The sequence below is a fragment of the Heteronotia binoei genome, chromosome 12, assembly GCF_032191835.1.
Source record: "Heteronotia binoei isolate CCM8104 ecotype False Entrance Well chromosome 12, APGP_CSIRO_Hbin_v1, whole genome shotgun sequence".
NCBI lineage: Eukaryota > Metazoa > Chordata > Lepidosauria > Squamata > Gekkonidae > Heteronotia > Heteronotia binoei.
The window spans coordinates 9135024-9158978 of NC_083234.1; the positions used below are offsets into that span (position 1 = coordinate 9135024).

General features: G+C 51.9%; 1 protein-coding gene across 1 annotated transcript; it reads left to right on the forward strand.

The window, feature by feature from the left end:
* The first annotated feature begins 1131 nt into the window (after positions 1-1131).
* On the forward strand, positions 1132-23519 carry HINFP (histone H4 transcription factor). Its single transcript, XM_060251330.1, has 10 exons — positions 1132-1225; positions 6069-6247; positions 7946-8172; positions 11639-11750; positions 13884-14036; positions 14487-14564; positions 14678-14798; positions 16077-16215; positions 17452-17576; positions 22024-23519. Exons 2-10 carry the CDS (start codon positions 6079-6081, stop codon positions 22400-22402), a joined length of 1503 nt encoding a protein of 500 aa, XP_060107313.1. The 5' UTR covers positions 1132-1225; positions 6069-6078; the 3' UTR covers positions 22403-23519.
* Positions 23520-23955: the final 436 nt, after the last annotated feature.

Sequence of the window (23955 nt, forward strand, 5' to 3'; positions counted from 1 at the left end):
GTATGTTCCATCATTCAGAGTAGGGATCACTGGGACCTATGTAAGGGAAAGAAGTTCTGCTAAAACAGAGGTTGTCAAACTGTGGCTCGGGAGCCACATGTGGCTGTTTCACACATATAGTGTGGCTCTTGAAGCCCCCACTCCCCACCCAGCTGGCTTGAAGAAGGCATTTCTCTCTTTAAATCACTTCTCTAAACCAAGCCAGCCGTCAGCTTGGAGAATGCATTTAAAGTTGCTTTCTTTTCACCTCTCCTTCCCTTCCCATCTATTTTCCTTCCTTCCTTCCTTCCTTCCTTCCTTCCTTCCTTCCTTCCTTCCTTCCTTCCTTCCTTCCTTCCTTCCTTCCTTCCTTCCTTCGTCATCTGACATTCATGTCTTGTGGCTCTCAAACATCTGATGTTTATTTCATGTGGCTTTTATGTTAAGCAAATTTGGCCACCCCTGTGCTAAAACTTTCCTGGAAGGCAGTGGACACAGGTTGGAATCCTGTAACATTTATTTGCAAATAGTTCCAAGATAATTTAGAGGCAAATTAATTTAAAGCCTGCCTCTCCATAGTTCCCGAGGTGGCTTGTAAGTTACTGACAAAACAATAATCACACAATAATCACACAAAATCAATCAAACAGCAGTCACACAAGTTGCAATAAAATAGTTCTAAAAACCCAGAAATCATACTGAATTGATAAAATGCTTTGGGACCGACCTCCTCCTCCCACACATTTTGGCGCAGGCCGCGAATAGCTAAACAGTGTCTATAATTCGCCAGTAAATAAAGTTACAGTTCTGCTTAAAAACTACAAATCCCAGGATTCCACGGGGCATAATCATCAAGACAAGGGTTTCAAAACCTCTAAAAAACACACCAGACATCGACAGCCCTCAGACCTTTTTCTTCCTCCTCAAGCCACATTTTTTTCTGTCGTTCTACTTCTTTTAATTCACACAAACCTCTCCATACGTTTTAATAATGATTCCCCCTACGGCCCGGAACATTGTATTGCGTAGTCCCTGTTTCCCACCGAAACCGGTACGTTGATGGACTCATTCTGTTTTGACAGCTCCGGTAGGCGCGCCTTCCATCCCTTCCTCCGGACAACTTGATTGGCTGTTGAGGCGGATGCCGGTGTGCTGATTGGCTCAGAAGACTCATCAGGGCGGTTCGCTCGTGCACAGGTGGGGAAGTTGCTGTCGCGGGGCAAGTTGGAGGGGAGGAAAATTGATGGTAACTATGGAGACGGGGCCTACTGTCTCTCCCCGAAGCCTGGGCACAAGGGAGGAAAGCGTTTTCTTTATCTCGAATAGCGAGTTCTTCGGGCTGCACGGTTCGCAAGGGTGGGGGAGTTGGAGGGTCTTTTTGTTCCCCTGCTGGAAGCCACAAAAAACGTGGCGGGGGGGAGGCCTGCAAGGCCGGGGCCGACATGGGGAGTGGGGCTGGGGCCGGGGGACGATTGACTCTCCGTGGGTATTAATTTGTCTTGACTGAACTGGGCAGGGGCAAAAGGGGGTGGCTTGAAACCCCTTCGATTTTGCATGCGGTCCCTGAAATCCATCGAAAGGCCTGTTTTTGTTTACAGTCTGCCCTGCCTTTTGGCCTCATGGGGGGGGGGGCGGGGGGAGACCACCCACCGATTTCGTCTCAGCACGGCTAAAAGGGCGATTGCTTGGCCACGTGCACCCCCAGAATTTGCAGTCTTAGGTGCTTGTAAGGAAAAAAAAGTATGATGTTGTGAAATTCTGAGTCTGAGGGCTATTGGTGCCAAGTGCAATGTCTTGCCTTGAACCAGGGGTGGCTGCACTTGCTTAACATAAGAGCCACATAGAATAAATATCAGATGTTTGAGAGCTGCAAGACATGAAAGTCAGTTGTTTGAGAGCCGCCAGGCAGGCAAATAAGATGGGGGGAGGAAGAGAGAGGTGGAAAGAAAGGAACTTTAACTTTAAATGCATTCTCCAAGCTGCTGATGAGGCAATGGGGGCTTCAAGAGCCACACAATATGTGTGAAAAAGCCATATGTGGCTCCACGGAATGGCGTTGGGTCAGCCAGAGCTCTGGCAGAGGTTGTCCTTGAAAGGCCAGCTGCTGTGAGAGCCCTCTCCAGCCCCGCCCACCTCACAGGGTGTCTGTTGTGGGGGAGGAAGGTAAAGGAGATTGTGAGCCACTCTGAGACTCTTTGGAGTGGAGGGCGGGATATAAATCCAATATCTTCACCTACCTCACAGGGTGTCTGTTGTGGGGGAGGAAGGGAAAGGAGATTGTGAGCCACTCTGAGACTCTTTGGAGTGGAGGGCGGGATATAAATCCAATATCTTCATCTACCTCACAGGGTGTCTGTTGTGGGGGAGGAAGGTAAAGGAGATTGTGAGCCGCTCTGAGACTCTTTGGAGTGGAGGGCGGGATATAAATCCAATATCTTCACCTACCTCACAGGGTGTCTGTTGTGGGGGAGGAAGGGAAAGGAGTTTGTGAGCCGCTCTGAGACTCTGTCCTTGAAAGGGCAGCTGCTGTGAGAGCCCTCTCCAGCCCCACCCACCTCACAGGGTGTCTGTTGTGGGGGAGGAAGGTAAAGGAGATTGTGAGCCACTCTGAGACTCTTCGGAGTGGAGGGTGGGATATAAATCCAATATCTTCATCTACCTCACAGGGTGTCTGTTGTGGGGGAGGAAGGGAAAGGAGATTGTGAGCCGCTCTGAGACTCTTCGGAGTGGAGGGAGGGATATAAATCCAATATCTTCATCTACCTCACAGGGTGTCTGTTGTGGGGGAGGAAGGTAAAGGAGATTGTGAGCCGCTCTGAGACTCTTCGGCGTGGAGAGCGGGATATAAATCCAATATCTTCATCTACCTCACTGGGTATCTGTTGTGGGGGAGGAAGGGAAAGGAGATTGTGAGCCGCTCTGAGACTCTTCGGAGTGGAGGGAGGGATATAAATCCAATATCTTCATCTACCTCACAGGGTGTCTGTTGTGGGGGAGGAAGGTAAAGGAGATTGTGAGCCGCTCTGAGACTCTTCGGCGTGGAGAGCGGGATATAAATCCAATATCTTCATCTACCTCACTGGGTATCTGTTGTGGGGGAGGAAGGGAAAGGAGATTGTGAGCCGCTCTGAGACTCTTCGGAGTGGAGGGCGGGATGTAAATCCAATATCTTCATCTACCTCACAGGGTGTCTGTTGGGGAGGAAGGGAAAGGAGATTGTGAGCCGCTCTGAGACTCTTCGGAGTGGAGGGCGGGATATAAATCCAATATCTTCATCTACCTCACAGGGTGTCTGTTGTGGGGGAGGAAGGGAAAGGAGATTGTGAGCTGCTCTGAGACTCTGATTCAGGGAGAAGGGCGGGGTATAAATCTGCAATTCTTCCCGCGCCACAGTTTGCTTTGGACATGAGAGCTATTTGTTATTCCAGGCAAGCATCTTCTTGCAGCCTAAGATTGCCTTTGCTATTTGAAATGTAGGAACAATAATAATGGTACTGATCTTCTATGAAACGGTGTTGTGAGGATCATTGGAATCCAGGATTTGCAGTGCTCTGAACAATGTTAAAATGTTGTTTAAATATTATCTGTTCACAGGGGCTGGCACATTTGCAGAGTGAATGCCATTTGAAACCACTGGTTTCCATGGGCTTAAATAGGGTGGCTAGCACCAGGTTAGGAAATACGTGGATATTTGGGGATGGAGCTCAAGAGGGTGTGATGGCATAGAATTCAAAGCAGACATTTTCTCCAGGAAAACTTATCTCTGTTCAGTTCAGTGGATCCGTTGTAATTCTGGGAGATTCCCAGGTCCCACCTGGGGGTTGGTGACTCCAGCTTAGAATGAAGCGACTCTTTGTAGGATTGCATTGTTAACGGATGAAGAGTGTTGGTATTTTACAGAGACTTATCTCTTCATTTTTGGGGTATGGTTTTCCCATTCTGCTTGGTTTTCCCCACAGAGCTTTCATAAAGAAGTAGCAAACAAAGTAGAGTTGTTGGTTCAAATAAATGCAAGATTAAGCACTGGAAAAATCTTCTCTTTTTTTAGTAGGCTTGTATTTTTAAGATAGCAGTTTTAGTTATTTAAATGGCTGCTTTCTCATAGGGACATTTTGTTGTTGTGCTCCTATTGCTGTTCTGAATGCAGCGGTATTTGCAGTGTTTCCGGAGCATCCACATGGGAACAATTTTTCACATTTTTCTTTGGTATCCCTTTGTGCCTACCTGTCCTCCTGCCTGTGCAGTCAGAGGGCTTTTTACTGGATTTAAAAAATATATATCAGTAGCAGCTATATTGATACAGCATTTTAACGCAGAGTATCCACACGGGAACAATTTTTCACATTTTTCTTTGGTATCCCTTTGTGCCTACCGGTCCTCCTGCCTGTGCAGTCAGAGGGCTTTTTACTGGATTTAAAAAAAATATATCAGTAGCAGCTATATTGATACAGCATTTTAACGTAGAGCATCACACGGGAACAATTTTTCACATTTTTCTTTGGTATCCCTTTGTGCCTACCGGTCCTCCTGCCTGTGCAGTCAGAGGGCTTTTTACTGGATTAAAAAATATATATATATCAGTAGCAGCTATATTGATATAGCATTTTAACGCAGAGTGATATAGCAACTACAGATGTTTTGAAAGAGTCTGGGTGGGGGGAATATGGGGGAAATTGTGTTAGTATAGATCAGGGGTGGCCTATGGTAGCCAATGGCTGGGGCTGATGGGAGTTGTAGGCAAAAAACATCTGGAGAGCTACCTTTGGCCACCCCTGGTATAGATGAAGAGGTCCAAAGCTCTGCACCTTTTCCTCTTTGTGGTGATAATGCTGTTTGGGCAGGTTTGCAAAGAAACAGAGTGAGGCATGGGAAATCTGGAAAGTGGGTTATTCTACGGTTGGTGCCATATGAAAGGCTGGAAGAAAAAATGCTGCCATTTGGAAGAAGGCTGGCTTGGGGAGACCGAGTAGAAATCCTCACTCAGCCCTGAAGCTCAGTGCGTGACTTTAAGCCAGTCACGCTCTCTTCGCCTTGCCTGCCTCACAGGACAATTGTGAGGATAAAATTAGGAGGGAGGGGAATTATATATGCTGCCCTTAAAGGATACATTTGTAATAGACAGTAGATTATGAGACTGCAGGGGAGCTTCCAGCACCAAAATTTTTGTTGCAGGATCCAGGGAAAGATGGCCCTTCTTTAGAAACAACATGCAAGTTTGAATGCCTGAAGCTGCCTTATACTGAACCAGACCCCCCCCACACACACACACCCCACCCTGGCTCCCTTGGGGTCCGTCTTCTTTCTACAGTGGCTCTCCACGGTCTGAGGCCAAAGGTCTTTCCCATCACCTTTTCCTCAGTCCTTTTTAACTGGAGATTGAACCTGGGACCTTCTACGTGCCGATTAGATTCTCTGCCACTAAACCACACCGCAGCCCTTCCCACGGCTCACAGATTTGGCCATTTGTGGAGTCCGAAGCGCTCTGCAGAATTATGGGTGCGTGTGTGTTTGGGGATGAGAGAACATAAGAGCTGAAGCTGTCTTGGAGGCACTTTTCTAAAAACCAAGTAAAATCAAGAGACACAGTAGGGGGTAAGAAAACGTGTGAAAGCCGCCCTGAGCCACCTGGTGGGAAGGGCGGGATATAAATCTCAAATAAATAAATAAATTAGAAGCGGGGTTTGCTTTCAGTCAGCGGCCCCGTGGTGAAGCAGCAGCACTGCAGTACTGTGATCTGAACTCTCTCTTCACGGCCTGAGTTCGATTCCGGCAGAAGCTGGGTTCAGGTAGCCGACTTAAGGTTGACTCAGCCTTCCATCCTTCCGAGGTCGGTCAAACGAGTCCCCAGCTTGCTGGGGGGAAAGTGTAAAAGACTGGGGAAGGCAATGGCAAACCACCCCGTAAAAAGTCTGCTGTGAAAACATTGTGAAAGCAACGTCACCCCAGAGTCGGAAACGACTGGCGCTTGCACAGGGGACCTTTCCTTTCCTTGCTTTAAGTCATTATTAAGGGAAATCCTGTCGTTGTAGAGGATGGCAGGAAAGTCTGAACCGCCAGAGAAATTGACTTTCTTCTCTGTCTTCTGTAAGCGCTCTTACCATGCCTCCTGGGAAAGTGTGCCATAAAGAAACCCTGGTTCTGCAGTGTGAGTGGGACATGTGCACCTTTGTGGTCTCCAAGATGGAAGAATTCTGCGAGCACGTGTCAAAGCATCTGCAGCAGCATCTCCGCGGGAAAGAGGAGGACGAAGATGAGGTGGATTCTCTGGGTAAGGGTGTTCTTTTTAAAAAAAAAATCCAGCATCTGCCCTCAGTGTCAGTTTCAGTGATACTCTCTGAAAAAACTTATTTGAACAGTTGCCATCGCTGCACCTTCAACACTCTGCTTCCCCTTCTTGGCAAAACGTCTACAGGGAAGTAGGGGTCAGATGTGTATGCCAAACTTGGTTTCTAGGTGGTTGGTCCATGGTGAAGTTTTACCTTTAGGAATGGAGGCGCCAGCTGATAAAGTCTGAGGAGCATAGAACTGCATAATTTTTTCCCCCTAGGAAATGTGAGCATACCTGCTGCCTTTCATAGAAAGCATCCCAAACTTGGAGTCCGTCTGTGGGAGGGGAGAGCAATTCATGCATCTTTGGTTTGGGGAAGATGCTGAAAACTGCAACAGAAGGTGCAGTTGTATCCCCCTCCTTTAGGGAGGTCGACGTCCTGACTTGGATGGACTAAGCTAGCCTGATCACATCAGGCCTTGGAAGCTAAGCAGGGTTGGTGCTGGTCAGCTCTTGGATGAGAGACCACCATCCAGTTTGGTGTAGTGGTGAAGTGTGCGGACTCTTATCTGGGAGAACCGGGTTTGATTCCCCACTCCTCCACTCGCACCTGCTGGGATGGCCTTGGGTCAGCCATAGCTCTGGCAGAGCTGTCCTTGTGAGAGCCAGTTTGGTGTAGTGGTTAAATGTGCGGACTCTTATCTGGGAGAACCGGGTTTGGTTCCCCACTCCTCCACTCGCACCTGCAGGCATGGCCTTGGGTCAGCCATAGCTCTGGCAGAGCTGTCCTTGTGAGAGCCAGTTTGGTGTAGTGGTTAAATGTGCGGACTCTTATCTGGGAGAACCGGGTTTGGTTCCCCACTCCTCCACTCGCACCTGCAGGCATGGCCTTGGGTCAGCCATAGCTCTGGCAGAGCTGTCCTTGTGAGAGCCAGTTTGGTGTAGTGGTTAAATGTGCGGACTCTTATCTGGGAGAACCGGGTTTGGTTCCCCACTCCTCCACTCGCACCTGCTGGGATGGCCTTGGGTCAGCTATAGCTCTGGCAGAGGTTGTCCTTGAAAGGGCAGCTGCTGTGAGAGCCCTCTCCAGCCCCACCCACCTCACAGGGTGTCTGTTGTGGGGGAGGAAGGTAAAGGAGATTGTGAGCTGCTCTGAGATTCGGAGTAGAGGGTAGGGTATAAACCCAATATCTTCTTCTAAGAGAGCCAGTTTGGTGTAGTGGTTAAGTGTGCGGACTCTTATCTGGGAGAACCGGTTTGATTCCCACTCCTTCACTTGCACCTGCTAGCATGGCCTTGGGTCAGCCATAGGTTGTCCTTGAAAGGGCAGCTGCTGTGAGAGCCCTCTCCAGCCCCACCCACCTCACAGGGTGTCTGTTGTGGGGGAAGAAGGTAAAGGAGATTGTGAGTCGCTCTGAGACTCTTCGGAGTGGAGGGCGGGATATAAATCCAATATCTTCATCTTCAATATCTTCACCAAGGAAGTCCAGGGTTGCTCTGCAGAGGTAGGCCGTGGCATACCGCCCCTGAACATCTTTTGCCTTCGAAGCCCCAGTTGCCACAGTTCAGCTGTGACTCGATGGCGCTTTACTCACATAGCACAGGGAGACCGATGACTTTTAAATGTCTCCCACCGGCGCGCGTGCTTGTCTTGGACTTGCGCACAATAATCTTCATCTTTGTGGTTTTGCCTTTCAGAAGAATACACCTGTCTGTGGCAGGAGTGTGGCTTCTGTTCTCCAGAGAGTCCCGCCGACCTAGCCCGCCACGTGTACTTCCACTGCTACCACACCAAGCTGAAACAGTGGGGGCTGCAAGCCTTACGGAGCCAGTCGGACCTGACCCCCTGCCAGCTGGACTTCCAGAGCCGGAACATTATTCCTGAGATTCAGGAGAACTTCCTGTGCTTGTGGGAGTACTGTGAGGTGAGAGAGACTGGGAGGGGTTGGGATGAGAGGCCCTTTCAGGTGGGGCATCGTTTCAGGTGTGATGGTTACCTGTTAAACTCATGATGGACAGTGCTACGTCTTTTGCATCGCCTACTCCCAGATACTTTTAACTGGAGGTGCTGGGGATTGAAGCTGGGACCTTTCGTGTGAAGAGCAGATGCTCTGCCTCTGAGCCACAGCCCCTTCCCCCATTAGCTTGTGCTGTGTATGGGACTGTAGAACAAACCATGTTCCACGATTAAGATGGTAGAGGTCATGAGTGCAGTATTCCTTAGAACAAGAGGGGAGGAGACATGATCTAGGTTCTGGAGCGACTGCTGTGGATCCAGAAGATCCCATGTTCAATTTCAGGCATTGCCAGCAATAGGGTCTCAATAACCACCATTGGTAAAGTTCTTTCTCTTCCTGAGACCCTTAAGAAGGAGAATGCATTTTAGGTACACCAATGGTTTGCTTATGTGCAGCAAAACTAAAACATATTTTTCAAACCAATAAAAAAAGAAGATGATATTGGATTTATATCCCACCCTATACTCTGAATCTCAGAGTCTAAGAGCGGTCACAATCTCCTTTACCTTCCCCTGTGAGGTAGGTGGGGCTGAGAGAGCTCTGACAGAAGCTGTGCTTTCAAGGACAACACCTGCGAGAGCTATGGCTGACCCAAGGCCATTCCAGCAGCTGCAAGTGGGGGAGTGGGGAATCAAACCCGGGTCTCCCAGATAAGAGTCTGTGCACTTAACCACTACACCAAACTGGCTCTCTTAGAAGAAGATATTGGGTTTATACCCTACCCTCTACTCTGAACCTCAGAGTCTCAGAGCAGCTCACAATCTCCTTTATCTTCCTCCCCCACAACAGACACTCTGTGAGGTGGGTGGGGCTGAGAGGGCTCTCACAGCAGCTGCCCTTTCAAGGACAACCGCTGCCACAGCTATGGCTGACTAAAGGCCATTCCAGCATCTGCATATGGAGGAGTGGGGAATCAAATCTGGAGGAGTGGGGAATCAAATCCGGTTCTCCCAGATAAGAGAGCTATGGCTGACCCAAGGCCATTCCAGCATCTGCAAGTGGAGGAGTGGGGAAATCAAACCCGGTTCTCCCAGATAAGAGAGCTATGGCTGACCCAAGGCAATTCCAGCATATGCAAGTGGAGGAGTGGGGAAATCAAACCCGGTTCTCCCAGATAAGAGAGCTATGGCTGACCCAAGGCCATTCCAGCATCTGCAAGTGGAGGAGTGGGGAAATCAAACCCGGTTCTCCCAGATAAGAGAGCTATGGCTTACCCAAGGCCATTCCAGCATCTGCAAGTGGAGGAGTGGGGAAATAAACCCGGTTCTCCCAGAAAAGTGAGCTATGGCTGACCCAAGGCCATTCCAGCAGCTGCAAGAGGAGGAGTGGGGAATCAAAGCCGGTTCTCCCAGATAAGAGAGCTATGGCTGACCCAAGGCCATTCCAGCAGCTGCAAGAGGAGGAGTGGGGAATCAAACCCGGTTCTCCCAGATAAGAGAGCTCTGGCTGACCCAAGGCCATTCCAGCAGCTGCAAGAGAAGGAGTGGGGAATCAAACCCGGTTCTCCCAGATAAGACAGCTATGGCTGACCCAAGGCCATTCCAGCAGCTGCAAGAGGAGGAGTGGGGAATCAAACCTGGTTCTCCCAGATAAGAGAGCTATGGCTGACCCAAGGCCATTCCAGCAGGTGCAAGAGGAGGAGTGGGGAATCAAACCCGGTTCTCCCAGATAAGAGAGCTATGGCTGACCCAAGGCCATTCCAGCAGCTGCAAGAGGAGGAGTGGGGAATCAAACCCAGTTCTCCCAGATAAGAGAGCTATGGCTGACCCAAGGCCATTCCAGCAGCTGCAAGTGGAGGAGTGGGGAATCAAACCCGGTTCTCCCAGATAAGAGAGCTATGGCTGACCCAAGGCCATTCCAGCAGCTGCAAGTGGAGGAGTGGGGAATCAAACCCGGTTCTCCCAGATAAGAGAGCTCTGGCTGTCCCAAGGCCATTCCAGCAGCTGCAAGTGGAGGAGTGGGGAATCAAACCCGGTTCTCCCAGATAAGAGAGCTATGGCTGACCCAAGGCCATTCCAGCAGGTGCAAGTGGAGGAGTGGGGAATCAAACCCGGTTCCCCCAGATAAGAGAGCTATGGCTGACCCAATGCCATTCCAGCATCTGCAAGTGGAGGAGTGGGGAAATCAAACCCGGTTCTCCCAGATAAGAGAGCTATGGCTTACCCAAGGCCATTCCAGCATCTGCAAGTGGAGGAGTGGGGAAATCAAACCCGGTTCTCCCAGAAAAGTGAGCTATGGCTGACCCAAGGCCATTCCAGCAGCTGCAAGAGGAGGAGTGGGGAATCAAACCCGGTTCTCCCAGATAAGAGAGCTATGGCTGACCCAAGGCCATTCCAGCAGCTGCAAGAGGAGGAGTGGGGAATCAAACCCGGTTCTCCCAGATAAGAGAGCTCTGGCTGACCCAAGGCCATTCCAGCAGCTGCAAGAGAAGGAGTGGGGAATCAAACCCGGTTCTCCCAGATAAGACAGCTATGGCTAACCCAAGGCCATTCCAGCAGCTGCAAGAGGAGGAGTGGGGAATCAAACCCGGTTCTCCCAGATAAGAGAGCTATGGCTGACCCAAGGCCATTCCAGCAGGTGCAAGAGGAGGAGTGGGGAATCAAACCCGGTTCTCCCAGATAAGAGAGCTATGGCTGACCCAAGGCCATTCCAGCAGCTGCAAGTGGAGGAGTGGGGAATCAAACCCGGTTCTCCCAGATAAGAGAGCTATGGCTGACCCAAGTCCATTCCAGCAGCTGCAAGTGGAGGAGTGGGGAATCAAACCCGGTTCTCCCAGATAAGAGAGCTATGGCTGACCCAAGGCCATTCCAGCAGGTGCAAGTGGAGGAGTGGGGAATCAAACCCAGTTCTCCCAGATAAGAGAACTCTGGATGACCCAAGGCCATTCCAGCAGCTGCAAGTGGAGGAGTGGGGAATCAAACCCGGTTCTCCCAGATAAGAGAGCTCTGGCTGACCTAAGGCCATTCCAGCAGCTGCAAGTGGAGGAGTGGGGAATCAAACCCAGTTCTCCCAGATAAGAGAGCTATGGCTAACCCAAGGTCATTCCAGCAGCTGCAAGTGGAGGAGTGGGGAATCAAACCCAGTTCTCCCAGATAAGAGAGCTATGGCTAACCCAAGGTCATTCCAGCAGCTGCAAGTGGAGGAGTGGGGAATCAAACCCAGTTCTCCCAGATAAGAGTCCGTACATTTAACCACATGTTGCAGTTGCAGGTTCATTTCACTTGCAGAAATGATTTTGGTTTGCACACTTTTATTTTTTCTTTCCTCAAAGGCAGCTTGAGAAAGTCACAGAAATCTGGAATTTTTCCCTGTGTGTAGGGAGCAGCAGCTGATGCACCTTTGGTTTTTCTGTCTTCCCTTTTTTTCCTGCCAGAGAGTTTTTGATAATCCCGAATGGTTCTACAGGCACGTGGAGGATCACAGCTTCTGCACGGAGTATAAGGCAGTCGGGAAGGAAAACCACGTTGTCTTCTGCGGCTGGAAAGGTAGGGAACCCTGGGAGCTTGGGAGAGGGAGAAAATGGCTCCCGAGGTGCTCTGACCTTTTCAGCACCTTTCACCCAAAGGGTCTCTGGCTAAGCACTGAGAAAAAAGGATTTGAATTTCCCAGAAAACTTGCAGTTGGGTTTGGGGTTTGTAGAGAAGAACAGAAGCATTTATTAACACTCTCTGTACAAAAGAGAGCCAGTTTGGTGTAGTGGTTAAGTGGGCGGTCTCTTATCTGGGAGAACCGGGTTTGATTCCCCACTCCTCCACTTGCACCTGCTGGAATGGCCTTGGGTCAGCCATCGCTCTTGCAGAGCTGTCCTTGTGAGAGCCAGTTTGGTGTAGTGGTTAAGTGTGTGGACTCCTATCTGGGAGAACCGGGTTTGATTCCCCACTCCTCCTGCTGTAATGGCCTTGGGTCAGCCATAGCTCTGGCAGAGCTTGAAAGGGCAGCTGCTGTGAGAGCCCTCTCAGCCCCGCCCACCCCACAGGGTGTCTGTTGTGGGGGAGGAAGGTAAAGGAGATTGTGAGCCGCTCTGACTCTCTGAGATTCAGAGTAGAGGGTGGGGTATAAACCCAATATCTTCTTCTAAGAGAGCCAGTTTGGTGTAGTGGTTAAGTGCATGGACTCTTACCTGGGAGAACCGGGTTTGATTCCCCACTCCTCCACTTGCAGCTGCTGGAATGGTCTTGGGTCAGCCATAGCCCTTGCAGAGTTGTCCTTGAAAGGGCAGCTTCTGGGAGAGCTCTCTCAGCATCATCTACCTCACAGGGTGTCTGTTGTGGGTGAGGAAGACAAAGGAGATTGTAGGCCGCTCTGAGACTCTGTCCTTGAAAGGGCAGCTTCTGGGAGAGCTCTCTCAGCCCCACCCACCTCACAGGGTGTCTGTTGTGGGGAGGGGGGGAAAGGTAAAGGAGATTGTGACCGCTCTGAGACTCAGAGTATAGGGTGGGATATAAATCCAAATCCAGTAAATCCAATGTCTCCTCCTCGGCTCAGGAATAATATGTGAGATTGGTCCCCCTGCCATTCTCACATGTGTTGTATAAACATGTCGGTGGAGAAGCACGAAGACAGTGGTCCCCAATGGAGTGTTTTTAGACTGTGCCCACCGAGTGTTTTTAGAAAGTGGGCGGGGCCAGGTGGGCCTTTTGCTGAGCAAAAGGATTGGTCACTGGCAATTTGATTGGCTGCACAGATTTTAAAAGATGTTTCAGCTGCCACCGCAGCACAAGGGTCATCATTGTGTGACTGAAGGTGAGCGGTGGCAGCTGTTTTCTGGCAGGCTCCACCTCCTGCAGCAGTTGCTTTGCGGCAGGCGCTTTGTGGCTGCGCCTACCGCACTGTATCAGAATTCCAAAGATGCCGGCAGGCTCAAAAAATGGCGGGGGACCTCTGACGTTAAGACATGGGGAGTTTGTGCGTGAGAAAGAATCCTGCTGTTTTCAAAAATGTTGGGCCTCGTGTGGATTGATGTTTTTATTCCCTGTTGCAGTGTCAGGCTCGGCAGTATTTGGGCTCACGCTCTAAGTCAGGGGTGTCGAACCAATTTGTTATGAGGGCCGGATCTGACATAAATGAGACCTTGTTGGGCCGGGCCATGTCGGATTGGGCCAAGCCGTGTCAGGCTGGGCCATGTGTGTACCTGTTTAAGATTAGGTAGCAGAGATAAAAAAATCTTAAAACATGCTTAAAATGTTAGCACTCATTTTGTCTTAAAGATGCTTTCTTTGTATTTCTCCCATGGGATCCAAGGAACTGGCCAAAGGAAGCTCTGGCTCTTTCCTTTCTTCCCCAGGGGACATTGGGGGGAGCCTCAGCCAATTGAAGGAAGAGAGGCTTGGCTCAGTAGCTCTGCTGCACAATTTAGAGAGCCTGGCGAAGCAAGCTATTCCTCCCCCCCAGGGAGGAGCCTCAGCCAATGGAGAAAACAGAGGTTTTGCCCTGTAGCTCCTGTGCAGTTGTGCAAACCTTGCAAAGCAAGCTGTGATGCAGAAGGAAGCAAGAGAGAGGGAGAAGGAAGCAGATGACAGCCAGTTGCTCGAGGGCCTGACAGGAGCCTTCCGGGGGTCTGATTCGGCCCCCGATCTGCGTGTTTGACACCCCCGCTCTAATTTTTATCTTCTTTCTAGACTGCGACTGCTCCTTCAAAGGCCGTTGCAAGTTGCGGGAACACCTGCGCAGCCACACGCAGGAGAAGGTGGTGGCTTGTCCCACTTGTGGGGGCATGTTCTCCAACAACACCAAGTTTTTTGACCACATCCGTCGTCAAACTGCCCTAGAACGTGAGTATCCGAGCAGCCAGTAGGGGAAGGCAAAGAAATAGCCACTGTCGTGTAGGAGGAAGCATTGACTCTTCATGGAACAGTCAGTTTTCATCTTTCCAAAATTTGTTTACATCCATGAGGACTGGACTCTTGGCTCTTTTCATAGGCGACACTTCAATCTGCTTAGATGTTCCCTGCATTTAAATAGCGATGTTGCGCTGTTCATTCTCCTTGCATTCAAATACCAGAGTTTTCACACTCCTAGGCTATTCTAGGTTCGCCGGAAGAGCATCCGCTCGGCAAGCTAAAGAGCCCCGAGTGTTTTAACCTCCCTTCATAGGGAAGGCGTTCCCTCGTAATTGAATCATTCTAGTTGCACTTTTCCCAGCGCTATAATATCTTTTTTGAGGTGCGGTGATGAGAATTGTACACAATGTTCCTCCTGCCCCAACTCTCTCTGCTTTACAGAGCAGCGATTCCAGTGTTCCCACTGCTCAAAAAGATTCGCCACGGAGAGGCTGCTGCGCGATCACATGAGGAACCACGGTGAGTGGCCACGTCTCAGCCCAAAGCGGGCTTCCCCTCCCCCCCATCTGCCCCCCTCCCTGCCGACTTTCCCCTTCTGGGCGGTGACCTCCCCTCTTGTTTCTTTCGAGCAGTCAACCACTACAAGTGTCCCCTGTGCGACATGACCTGCCCTCTGCCCTCCTCCCTGCGCAATCACATCCGCTTCCGGCACAGCGAGGAGCGGCCCTTCAAGTGCAATTACTGCGACCACAGGTAAAGCCGGGCTGTGCCAGCACAGACAGAGTGGAGAAATGTGGCCGGTCTTGTCTGTCTTCCTGGGAAACCTGACCGCCCCTGCAGTCAGAAACGATGCCACCAATGTTAAGAACATAAGAGAAGCCATGTTGGATCAGGCCAATGGCCCATCCAGTCCAACACTCTGTGTCACATAAGAACATAAGAGAAGCCATGTTGGATCAGGCCAGTGGCCCATCCAGTCCAACACTCTGTGTCACATAAGAACAAAAGAGAAACCATGTTGGATCAGGCCAATGGCCCATCCAGTCCAACGCTCTGCGTCACATAAGAACATAAGAGAAGCCATGTTGGATCAGGCCAATGGCCCATCCAGTCCAACACTCTGTGTCACACAGTGGCCAAAAAAAAGGAGGTTCACAAGTGGGGCTAGAAGCTCTTCCACTTTCCCCCTCTCCAAGCACCAAGAATACAGAGAATCACTGCCCCAGACATAAGAACATAAGAGAAGCCATGTTGGATCAGGCCAATGGCCCATCCAGTCCAACACTTTGTGTCACACAGTGGCCATCAGGAGATCCACCAGTGGAGCCAGGACACTAGAAGCCCTCCCACATTTGCCCTTCCTCCCGCCAAGCGCCAAGAATACAGAGCATCACTGCTCCAGACATAAGAACGTAAGAGAAGCCATGTTGGATCAGGCCAGTGGTCCATCCAGTCCAACACTGTGTTACACAGTGGCCAAAAAACCAGGTGCCATCATGAGGTCCACCAGTGGGGCCAGGACACTAGAAACCCTCCCACTGTGCCCCCCAAGCACCAAGAATACAGAGCATCACTGCCCCAGACACAAGAACATAAGAGAAGCCATGTTGGATCAGGCCAATGGCCCATCCAGTCCAACACTTTGTGTCACACAGTGGCCATCATGAGGTCCACCAGTGGGGCCAGGACACTTGAAGCCCTCCCACTTTTGCCCTCCCCCCCACCAAGCACCAAAAATACAGAGCTTCACTGCCCCAGACAGAGAGTTCCAACAATACTCTGTGGCTAATAGCTACTGATGGACCTCTGCTCCAGATGTTCATCCAATTCCCTCTTGAAGCTGTCTATGCTGGCAGCCATCACCACCTCACATGGCAGTGCATTCCACGTGTTATCACGTGTGTGAGCTTATGAGTGTTTGAACATGTCCCTCAGTGCTGCTCCTCGCTGCTGACCTGTGTTGCAGCACTGCTTCTCCTGTCTGCACCCGACTCTGAGATTCCTTTTCCCCCCGGCTTCCTTTCCTTCCAGCTGCAAGAACCTCATTGACCTCCGCAAGCACTTGGACACGCACAGCAAAGAGCCAGCCTACCGCTGTGAGTTCGAGACCTGCAGCTTCAGCGCCCGCTCCCTTTGCTCCATCAAACTGCACTACAGGAAAGTTCACGAGGTAAGAAGGAGATGCTGGGCTGGGGGCTGCTTCCCAGTGGATTTCCCCAAGATGGGGGCTTAGTGACCAGAGTGGGGGAGGGGGTGGGCTTATGAAGAATATTCAGAGTTCCTTCAGGAGAATCCTGAATGGCTAGGGTACAGCTAGGGCTGAAGAGGAATTTTCCCAGTTTTTGCCCCTTGCAAACCTAAAAATTCCCTTAAGAAAGATTTAAAAAATACTATGTCAGGCACTGATACTCTTCCTTTTTGGAAATCCATCTTACCCCTTCTGCTGTCTTGAGAGATTTTACCAGATATGGCTATACTTTCCTAAGGGCTATAGCAGAGGTGGCCAAACGTGCTTCGTGTAAGAGCCACGTATTATAAACATCAGATGTTTGAGAGCCATCAATGCTAGACATTTGAAAGCTGGAAGGAATGGAAATAGGAAAATAGATGGGGAGAGGGAGGAGGGAGGGAGAGGAGGAAAGAAAGCAACTTTAACTTTAAATCCATACTCCAAGCTAGCCAGTGGCGTGGTGGGAGCTTTTGAGAGCCACTCAATATGTGTGAAAGAGACACATGTGGCTCCCGAACCACAGTTTGGCTACCCCTGGGCTATGGTCCTGCTTTTAAAAAACAAACAAACTCAAATGCTCTTGCTTTTTAAACAGACAAACTCTCAAGATACTGAATTCCAGAACCTTCCTTCTTTGCAAGGAGGATAAGTGTGAGCAGTGTTCCCTCTAAGCTGAGTCAGTGTGAGCTAGCTCACCGTTTTTTAGCCTCCGGCTCCCCCGTTTTTGTCTTAGCTCAGGAAAAACGGCCTCAGAGCAAACTGATTTATGCGGCAGCTCACAGCTTTAATGCCAGTAGCCAACAAAGTAGATTTTTGCTCATAAAACTCCACAGCTTAGAGGGAGCATTGGGTGGGTGGGGGGGGTATGTCTCAGTGGTGTGCAGCCTCTGCTTGGCACGCAAAAGGATCCAGGTTCAGTCGCTGGCATCTTCAGTTAAAAAGATCAAGCAGTAGATGATATTGACGACCCCCACTTGAGACCCAGGAGAGCCACTGCCAGGCTTAGACAGTTCTTCCCTTGATGGACCAACAGTCTGATTCAGCATAAGGCAACTTCATGTGCAGCAGAACCCGCAGTATACTGGTCAGAAAGTGCATTCTGCAAAGCAAGGCTGTCTAGACAGGCTTTTAGCCCAGCCAGCGATGCCACCCTGTCCTCTTTCTGCCCTCCGCCAGGGCGACTTGGAGCCCCGTTACAAATGCCACGTCTGCGACAAATGCTTCACCCGCGGGAATAACCTCACTGTGCACCTCAGGAAGAAGCACCAGTTCAAGTGGCCGTCGGGCCACCCCCGCTTCAGGTAGGTGGGCCTTCCCCCGAGCGAGCGAGGACACGGATCAGAGAACAGGTGCGCGGCCCCTCTGCTTGCTGCTCCCCAGGGCTGCGGGAGTCACCGGCCAGTCAGACGCAGGGTGAGCAGCGACAGCACTGGTGGTTGCTGGGGTCCAGGGGGCTCTCGGTGGGTCAGTCTTGGCGAAAGGGTCAGAGGGCAGCCGTGGGGGTCTGCAGAAGAACAGGTGGGTTTCAGCCCAGCAACCCCTAAGAAGATAGAAGATGAAGAAGAAGATATTGGATTTATATCCCGCCCTCCACTCCGAAGAGTCTCCGAGCAGCTCACAATCTCCTTTCCCTTCCTCCCCCACAACAGACAGCCTGTGAGGTAGATGAAGATATTGGATTTATATCCCGCCCTCCACTCCGAAGAGTCTCAGAGCGGCTCACAATCTCCTTTCCCTTCCTCCCCCACAACAGACACCCTCTGAGGTAGATGAAGATATTGGATTTATATCCCGCTCTCCACTCCAAAGAGTCTCAGAGCGGCTCACAATCTCCTTTCCCTTCCTCCCCCACAACAGACACCCTGTGAGGTAGATGAAGATATTGGATTTATATCCCGCCCTCCACTCCAAAGAGTCTCAGAGCGGCTCACCATCTCCTTTCCCTTCCTCCCCCACAACAGACACCCTGTGAGGTAGATGAAGATATTGGATTTCTATCCCACCCTCCACTCCGAAGAGTCTCAGAGCAGCTCACAATCTCCTTTCCCTTCCTCCCCCACAACAGACACCCTGTGAGGTAGATGAAGATATTGGATTTATATCCCGCCCTCCACTCCGAAGCATCTCAGAGCGGCTCACAATCTCCTTTACCTTCCTCCCCCACAACAGACACCCTGTGAGGTAGATGAAGATGTTGGATTTAGATCCCGCCCTCCACTCCGAAAAGACTCAGAGCGGCTCACAATCTCCTTTCCCTTCCTCCCCCACAACAGACACCCTGTGAGGTAGATGAAGATGTTGGATTTATATCCCGCCCTCCACTCCAAAGAGTCTCAGAGCGGCTCACCATCTCCTTTCCCTTCCTCCCCCACAACAGACACCCTGTGAGGTAGATGAAGATATTGGATTTCTATCCCACCCTCCACTCCGAAGAGTCTCAGAGCAGCTCACAATCTCCTTTCCCTTCCTCCCCCACAACAGACACCCTGTGAGGTAGATGAAGATATTGGATTTATATCCCGCCCTCCACTCCGAAGCGTCTCAGAGCGGCTCACAATCTCCTTTACCTTCCTCCCCCACAACAGACACCCTGTGAGGTAGATGAAGATGTTGGATTTAGATCCCGCCCTCCACTCCGAAAAGACTCAGAGCGGCTCACAAGCTCCTTTCCCTTCCTCCCCCACAACAGACACCCTGTGAGGTAGATGAAGATATTGGATTTATATCCCGCCCTCCACTCCAAAGAGTCTCAGAGCGGCTCACAATCTCCTTTCCCTTCCTCCCCCACAACAGACACCCTGTGAGGTGGGTGGGGCTGGAGAGGGCTCTCACAGCAGCTGCCCTTTCAAGGACAACCTCTGCCAGAGCTATGGCTGACCCAAGGCCATGCTAGCAGGTGCAAGTGGAGGAGTGGGGATTCAAACCCGGTTCTCCCAGATAAGAGTCCGCACACTTAACCACTACACCAAACTGGCTCTCCAGAGACAAGCAAGATTTCCAGGGTATAAACTTGAGAGTCAAATTTCCTTTGTCCGATGATCTAGAGGTGTGCCTCGTCCTCTCTTGTTAACAAGCAAATGGACATCTTTGGCCTAAGCTCGCAGTTTTTAGAATCATAGAGTTGGAAGGGGCCTCTGGGGTCATCTAGTCCAACCCCCTGCCCAATGCAGGAAATTCACAAATACTACCCTCCCCCCTCAAAATTCACAGGACAAGATAAAAAAAAGTTTTCGCCTCCTCGCTGCAACCCCAACAACCCTGCAGACTCTGAATTTCAAAAGAGAACTGCAGCTGTTCTCTCAGATTCACCTGCCCTGGGTGCTTTGCACTGCAGGACTCCAGATCACCACCAGATGGTGGTGTTGGATATTTCTACCCTGGCCTCGAAAAGCGTTTGCATGCTCTCTTTGACATACGTTTAAGCATTTCATTTCATTTCGTTTTATTTAGTTTATATCCCGCCCTTCCCTCCAAAGCGACTCAGGGCGGCTCACAACACAGAAGTTCTAACATAGGATTAAGTTTTAAAATACATCAATTTACAACATTTAAACCAGGGGTCCTCAACCTACGGCCCGCGGGCCAGATGCGGCCCGCTGAGGACGTTTATGCGGCCCGCCGGGTTATGGCAAAATCAGACCGGAAGTGACGTTCGACCTAAACTTGCGTTAGCAACGCACACTTCCGGCACTGGGCTGAGGCGGCGGAGACAGAGTGTGAGGTGATACCGAGGTGAGGTGAGTTCCCAGGCCGGGGTGTGTGGTGTGGGGAAGGGAGAGAGATGCAGAAGACGGAGAACTGACGGCCCGCGGCCTTGTACAGTAACGGCAGTCCGGCCCTCCAACAGTCTGAGGGACAGTGAACTGGCCCGCTATTTAAAAAGGTTGAGGACCCCTGATTTAAACAAAAAAACAGTAAAAACAGTAAAACGAAGCCATTTACCAAAGTACCATACTACAGCCTTCTATTCGAAATTTTCAAGTACCGATCAGTTGTATGCCAACCGGAAGAGGACTGTCTTACAGGCCCTGCGGAACTGCCCAAGGTCCCACAGGGCCCTCACCTCTTCCGGTAGCTGGTTCCACCAGCAAGGGGCTGTGGTTGAAAAGGCCCTGTCTCTGGTCGAATTAAGTCGGGCCTCCTTTGGCCCGGGGATTGCAAGCAGGTTTTGAGAACTCTATCTCAGCACTCTCTGGGGAACAAGTGGGGAGAGACGGTCCCTAAGGTAGGCAGGTCCTAGGCCATATAAGGCTTTAAAGGTAATAACCAGCACCTTGTACCAAACTCGGTATATTATTGGCAGCCAGTGCAGTCCCCGGAGCCCTGGCTGGATGTGCTCCCATCTAGGAAGCCCTAATAGCAGCCGGGCAGCGGCATTCTGCACTAGCTGCTTCCTGTTACAGGTGAAATGACCAGTTGTTGCCCTGTGTGACCACGTACTGGCCTCGCAAGCCCCTCTTCTTTTGCAGTGAGATTTCTCTGGGGAGATTTGTTGTATAAACCTGCCTCCTCCTGGCTCACGATGCTTTTCCAATCTCAGGCATTTTAAAATGGGCCGTTTCTCTATCATCCTGGCCTGCGTTGTCTACTACTTAGATTCCACCCCCTTGGCCGCCGACGGTTGTCAAGAGCAGAGAGCTGGGTCTCCTCGCACAGTGCCGGATTAAACTCTGTGAAAGACCCCTAGGCAGTCAGAATTTCAGGGGCTCCCTTGCAAATCATCTCAGAGTCGGAGCACCCACGCTGCCGCCTGTGACCCCCGCTGCAGCCTGCAGGCACCTTCTCAAAAGAAGAAGACGACTGCAGATTTGTACCCTGCCCTTCTCTGAATCAGAGACTCAGAGCGGCTCACAATCTCCTATGTCTTCTCCCCCCACAACAGACACTCTGTGAGGTAGGTGGTGTTGAGAGGGCTCTCTCAGCAGCTGCCCTTTCGAGGACAACCTCTGCCAGAGCTATGGCTCACCTAAGGCCATTCCAGTAGGTGCGAGTGGAGGAGTGGGGAATCAAACCCGGTTCTCCCAGATAAGAGTCCGCACACTTCACCACTACACCAAACTGGCTCTCACAAGGACAGCTGTGCGAGAGCTATGGCTGACCCAAGGCCATTCCAGCAGCTGCAAGTGGAGGAGCGGGGAATCAAACCCGGTTCTCCCAGACAAGAGTCTGCACACTTAACCACTATACCAAACTGGCTCTCACAAGGACAGCTCTGCAAGAGCTATGGCTGACCCAAGGCCATGCCTGCAGGTGCAAGTGGAGGAGTGGGGGAATCAAACCCGGTTCTCCCAGATAAGAGTCCGCTCATTTAACCACTACACCAAACTGACTCTCACAAGGACAGCTCTGCAAGAGCTATGGCTGACCCAAGGCCATTGCAGTAGCTGCAAGTGGAGGAGGGGGGAATCAAACCCGGTTCTCCCAGATAAGAGTCCATGCACTTAATCGCCACACCAAACTGGCTGCAGGGGAGAGGCAGAGAGAGGCAAACTTGGCGACAACACCGGCAGCCGCTGCACCAGGCAAGTCAGGCAAAGAGCGGCTCGGTGACCGGCTGCACGTGCAGGCTGGGAGGGCTGCAAACGGGGGAAACTGGGGAGCGAAGCCAACCCGGGGCCCCTAGAGGCTTCGGTGCCCATAGGCGAGTGCCTACTTGGCCTAATTGTTAATCCAGCCCTACTCGGCAGCTGCCCTCTGGGCTCGGGCTCTCTCCTCCCCCAGTAACTCCTCCCTCTGCCGTTCCCCCAGGTACAAGGAACACGAGGACGGCTACATGCGGCTGCAGTTGGTGCGCTACGAGAGTGTGGAGCTGACGGAGCAGCTGCTGAAGGACCGGGAGAAGCAGGGGGAGGTGCTGGAGGACCCAGCCCAGTGCATGGTGCTGGCGGGGGCGGAGGGCAGCCTGCAGGGCATCATCCTGGAATCCCCGGCGGAGGAAGCCCCCGACGCGGACTCGCAGGCGGCCACGGCTTCCCGGCGCCCCCCCGAGCGAGAGGCCGGCTCGCCGCCCGAGCAGGAGCCCGGCACGCCTTCCAGCCCCATCATCCGCGTGGTGAGCAGGACCAACGAGCGCGGGGAGAGCGAGACGGTGTACTACGTGATGGCCAACGCGCCCTCGGAGGGCTGAGCCGGACGGGTTTGCCGCAGAGCCCGAGGCAAACGTCACGGATCAGCTGCACAAGATGGCGGAGGGACTGGGCATTCGTCCGATGCTCCGGGGTTTCACCCCGTACAGACCTCTTTTTGCCCCTCTTCCCCCAGAGGTGCTCGTGGGTTGCAAACACTTCATGCGTCGTCTCTGTGCGCTCCTCGAATGCACGTCCCGAGAAGCGCAGGCCGTTGGTGCTACTTGGGGAAAGCGGGGTGGGGGGTGACCCCCCCACACTCCACTCTGTCCTGTCACTGTCGTCAACTTCTGCGGCTGGCCAGTCCCACGAGGGAAGAGGGGAGTCGGCTGCTAAGCCGGCCAGCGCGAAGGGTGCTGGGAACCGGTTCTCCCGTCGGCCACTGGCAGCTGTGCCCGGCGCACAGCGTCCTGATTCGACTCTGGGAATGCAAGAAGCGCTGCAATTTTTGAGGCACTGCGATATTCCGAAAAACAATTATCTCCTCCCCTCCCCCCCCCCCACTCCGCCCCGTTCCCTGGAATATTCTTTTGTACTTCAGCAGGTCCCTGGCAAAAAAATGCGCCCGTGGGGGGCAGGCCCCTTCCTTTCCACGACAGCGACTTCCCTCTTTCCTCTGGCGCACGTGCAAACTGCAAACCTCCCCGCCTTTTAAGGCGCGGTTGATCTTCGGCCTGAAATTGCCGGTGCAGTGGCCCGGTCTTGGCGCGACCGGGCTGCATTTGAACGTCTCCAGCGAGACACCCCCCTTCCCCCCCGCGTGATATTTTGTTGGCTCTTCCATCCCAGTCTGGGTGGGACACTCGGAGGATGTCACTTCCAGCTGATGCTTCCCGGTCCTCGTGTCCCTCCCGTCTTCCGCAGAGGCCGTCCTTTCACGTTATCTTTGCAGCACGGGGGGCCGCTCAGTGACGAAGGGAGCTTCGTTTGCCGCATGCCGGAGCTCGTTCCACGCGGTCCGAGGGCTAATTGTGGGACCGGAGCAGCGTGGGAAGGAGCCGCTTGGCACCGTGAGAAGGAGACTCAGTTCTCACCACGTTACCTTTCCCCAGACTGGGCCCCTACTCTCGGCTTGTGATGTTTGTGTTCCAACAGAGAATAATAAAAATTTAACTGCCAGCTCTCAGCGGGTGTGGTGGTTGCTGCAATCTGGACCGGAGAGGCACCCGATCGGGTTGGATTTGCAAAATGGCAATCAAAGGCTGTCGCCGCTGGAGGCAGGTGTTAAATGAGATGGAGGGGCACCTCACCTCCTCCAAGAGTGCGCTTGGGACGGGGGAGCGGTCACACGCAGAGTCTTTCCGAGCTGGAAAAGGATTTCTGCTTGGATAGCTAGTTTTGGGTCTAGTAGCACCTTAAAGACTGACAGGGCATCTAGGGCAGGGGTGTCAAACATGCGGCCCAGGAACCAAATCAGGCCCTCAGATGGCTCCTATCAGGCCCCCGAGCAACTGGCTGTCGTCTGCTTCCTTCTCTCTCTCGCTTCCTTCTGCATCACAGCTTGCTTTGCAAGGTTTGCACAGGAGCTACAGAGCAAAGCCTCTATTTTCTCCAT

Coding starts and splice junctions, on each gene's coding strand:
- HINFP (XM_060251330.1), top strand. CDS start 6,079: ATGCCTCCTGGGAAAGTGTGCCATAAAGAAACCCTGGTTCTGCAGTGT. Junction 8,173..11,638: donor GCTTGTGGGAGTACTGTGAG/GTGAGAGAGACT, acceptor TTTTCCTGCCAG/AGAGTTTTTGATAATCCCGA. Junction 17,577..22,023: donor TCGGGCCACCCCCGCTTCAG/GTAGGTGGGCCT, acceptor CCGTTCCCCCAG/GTACAAGGAACACGAGGACG.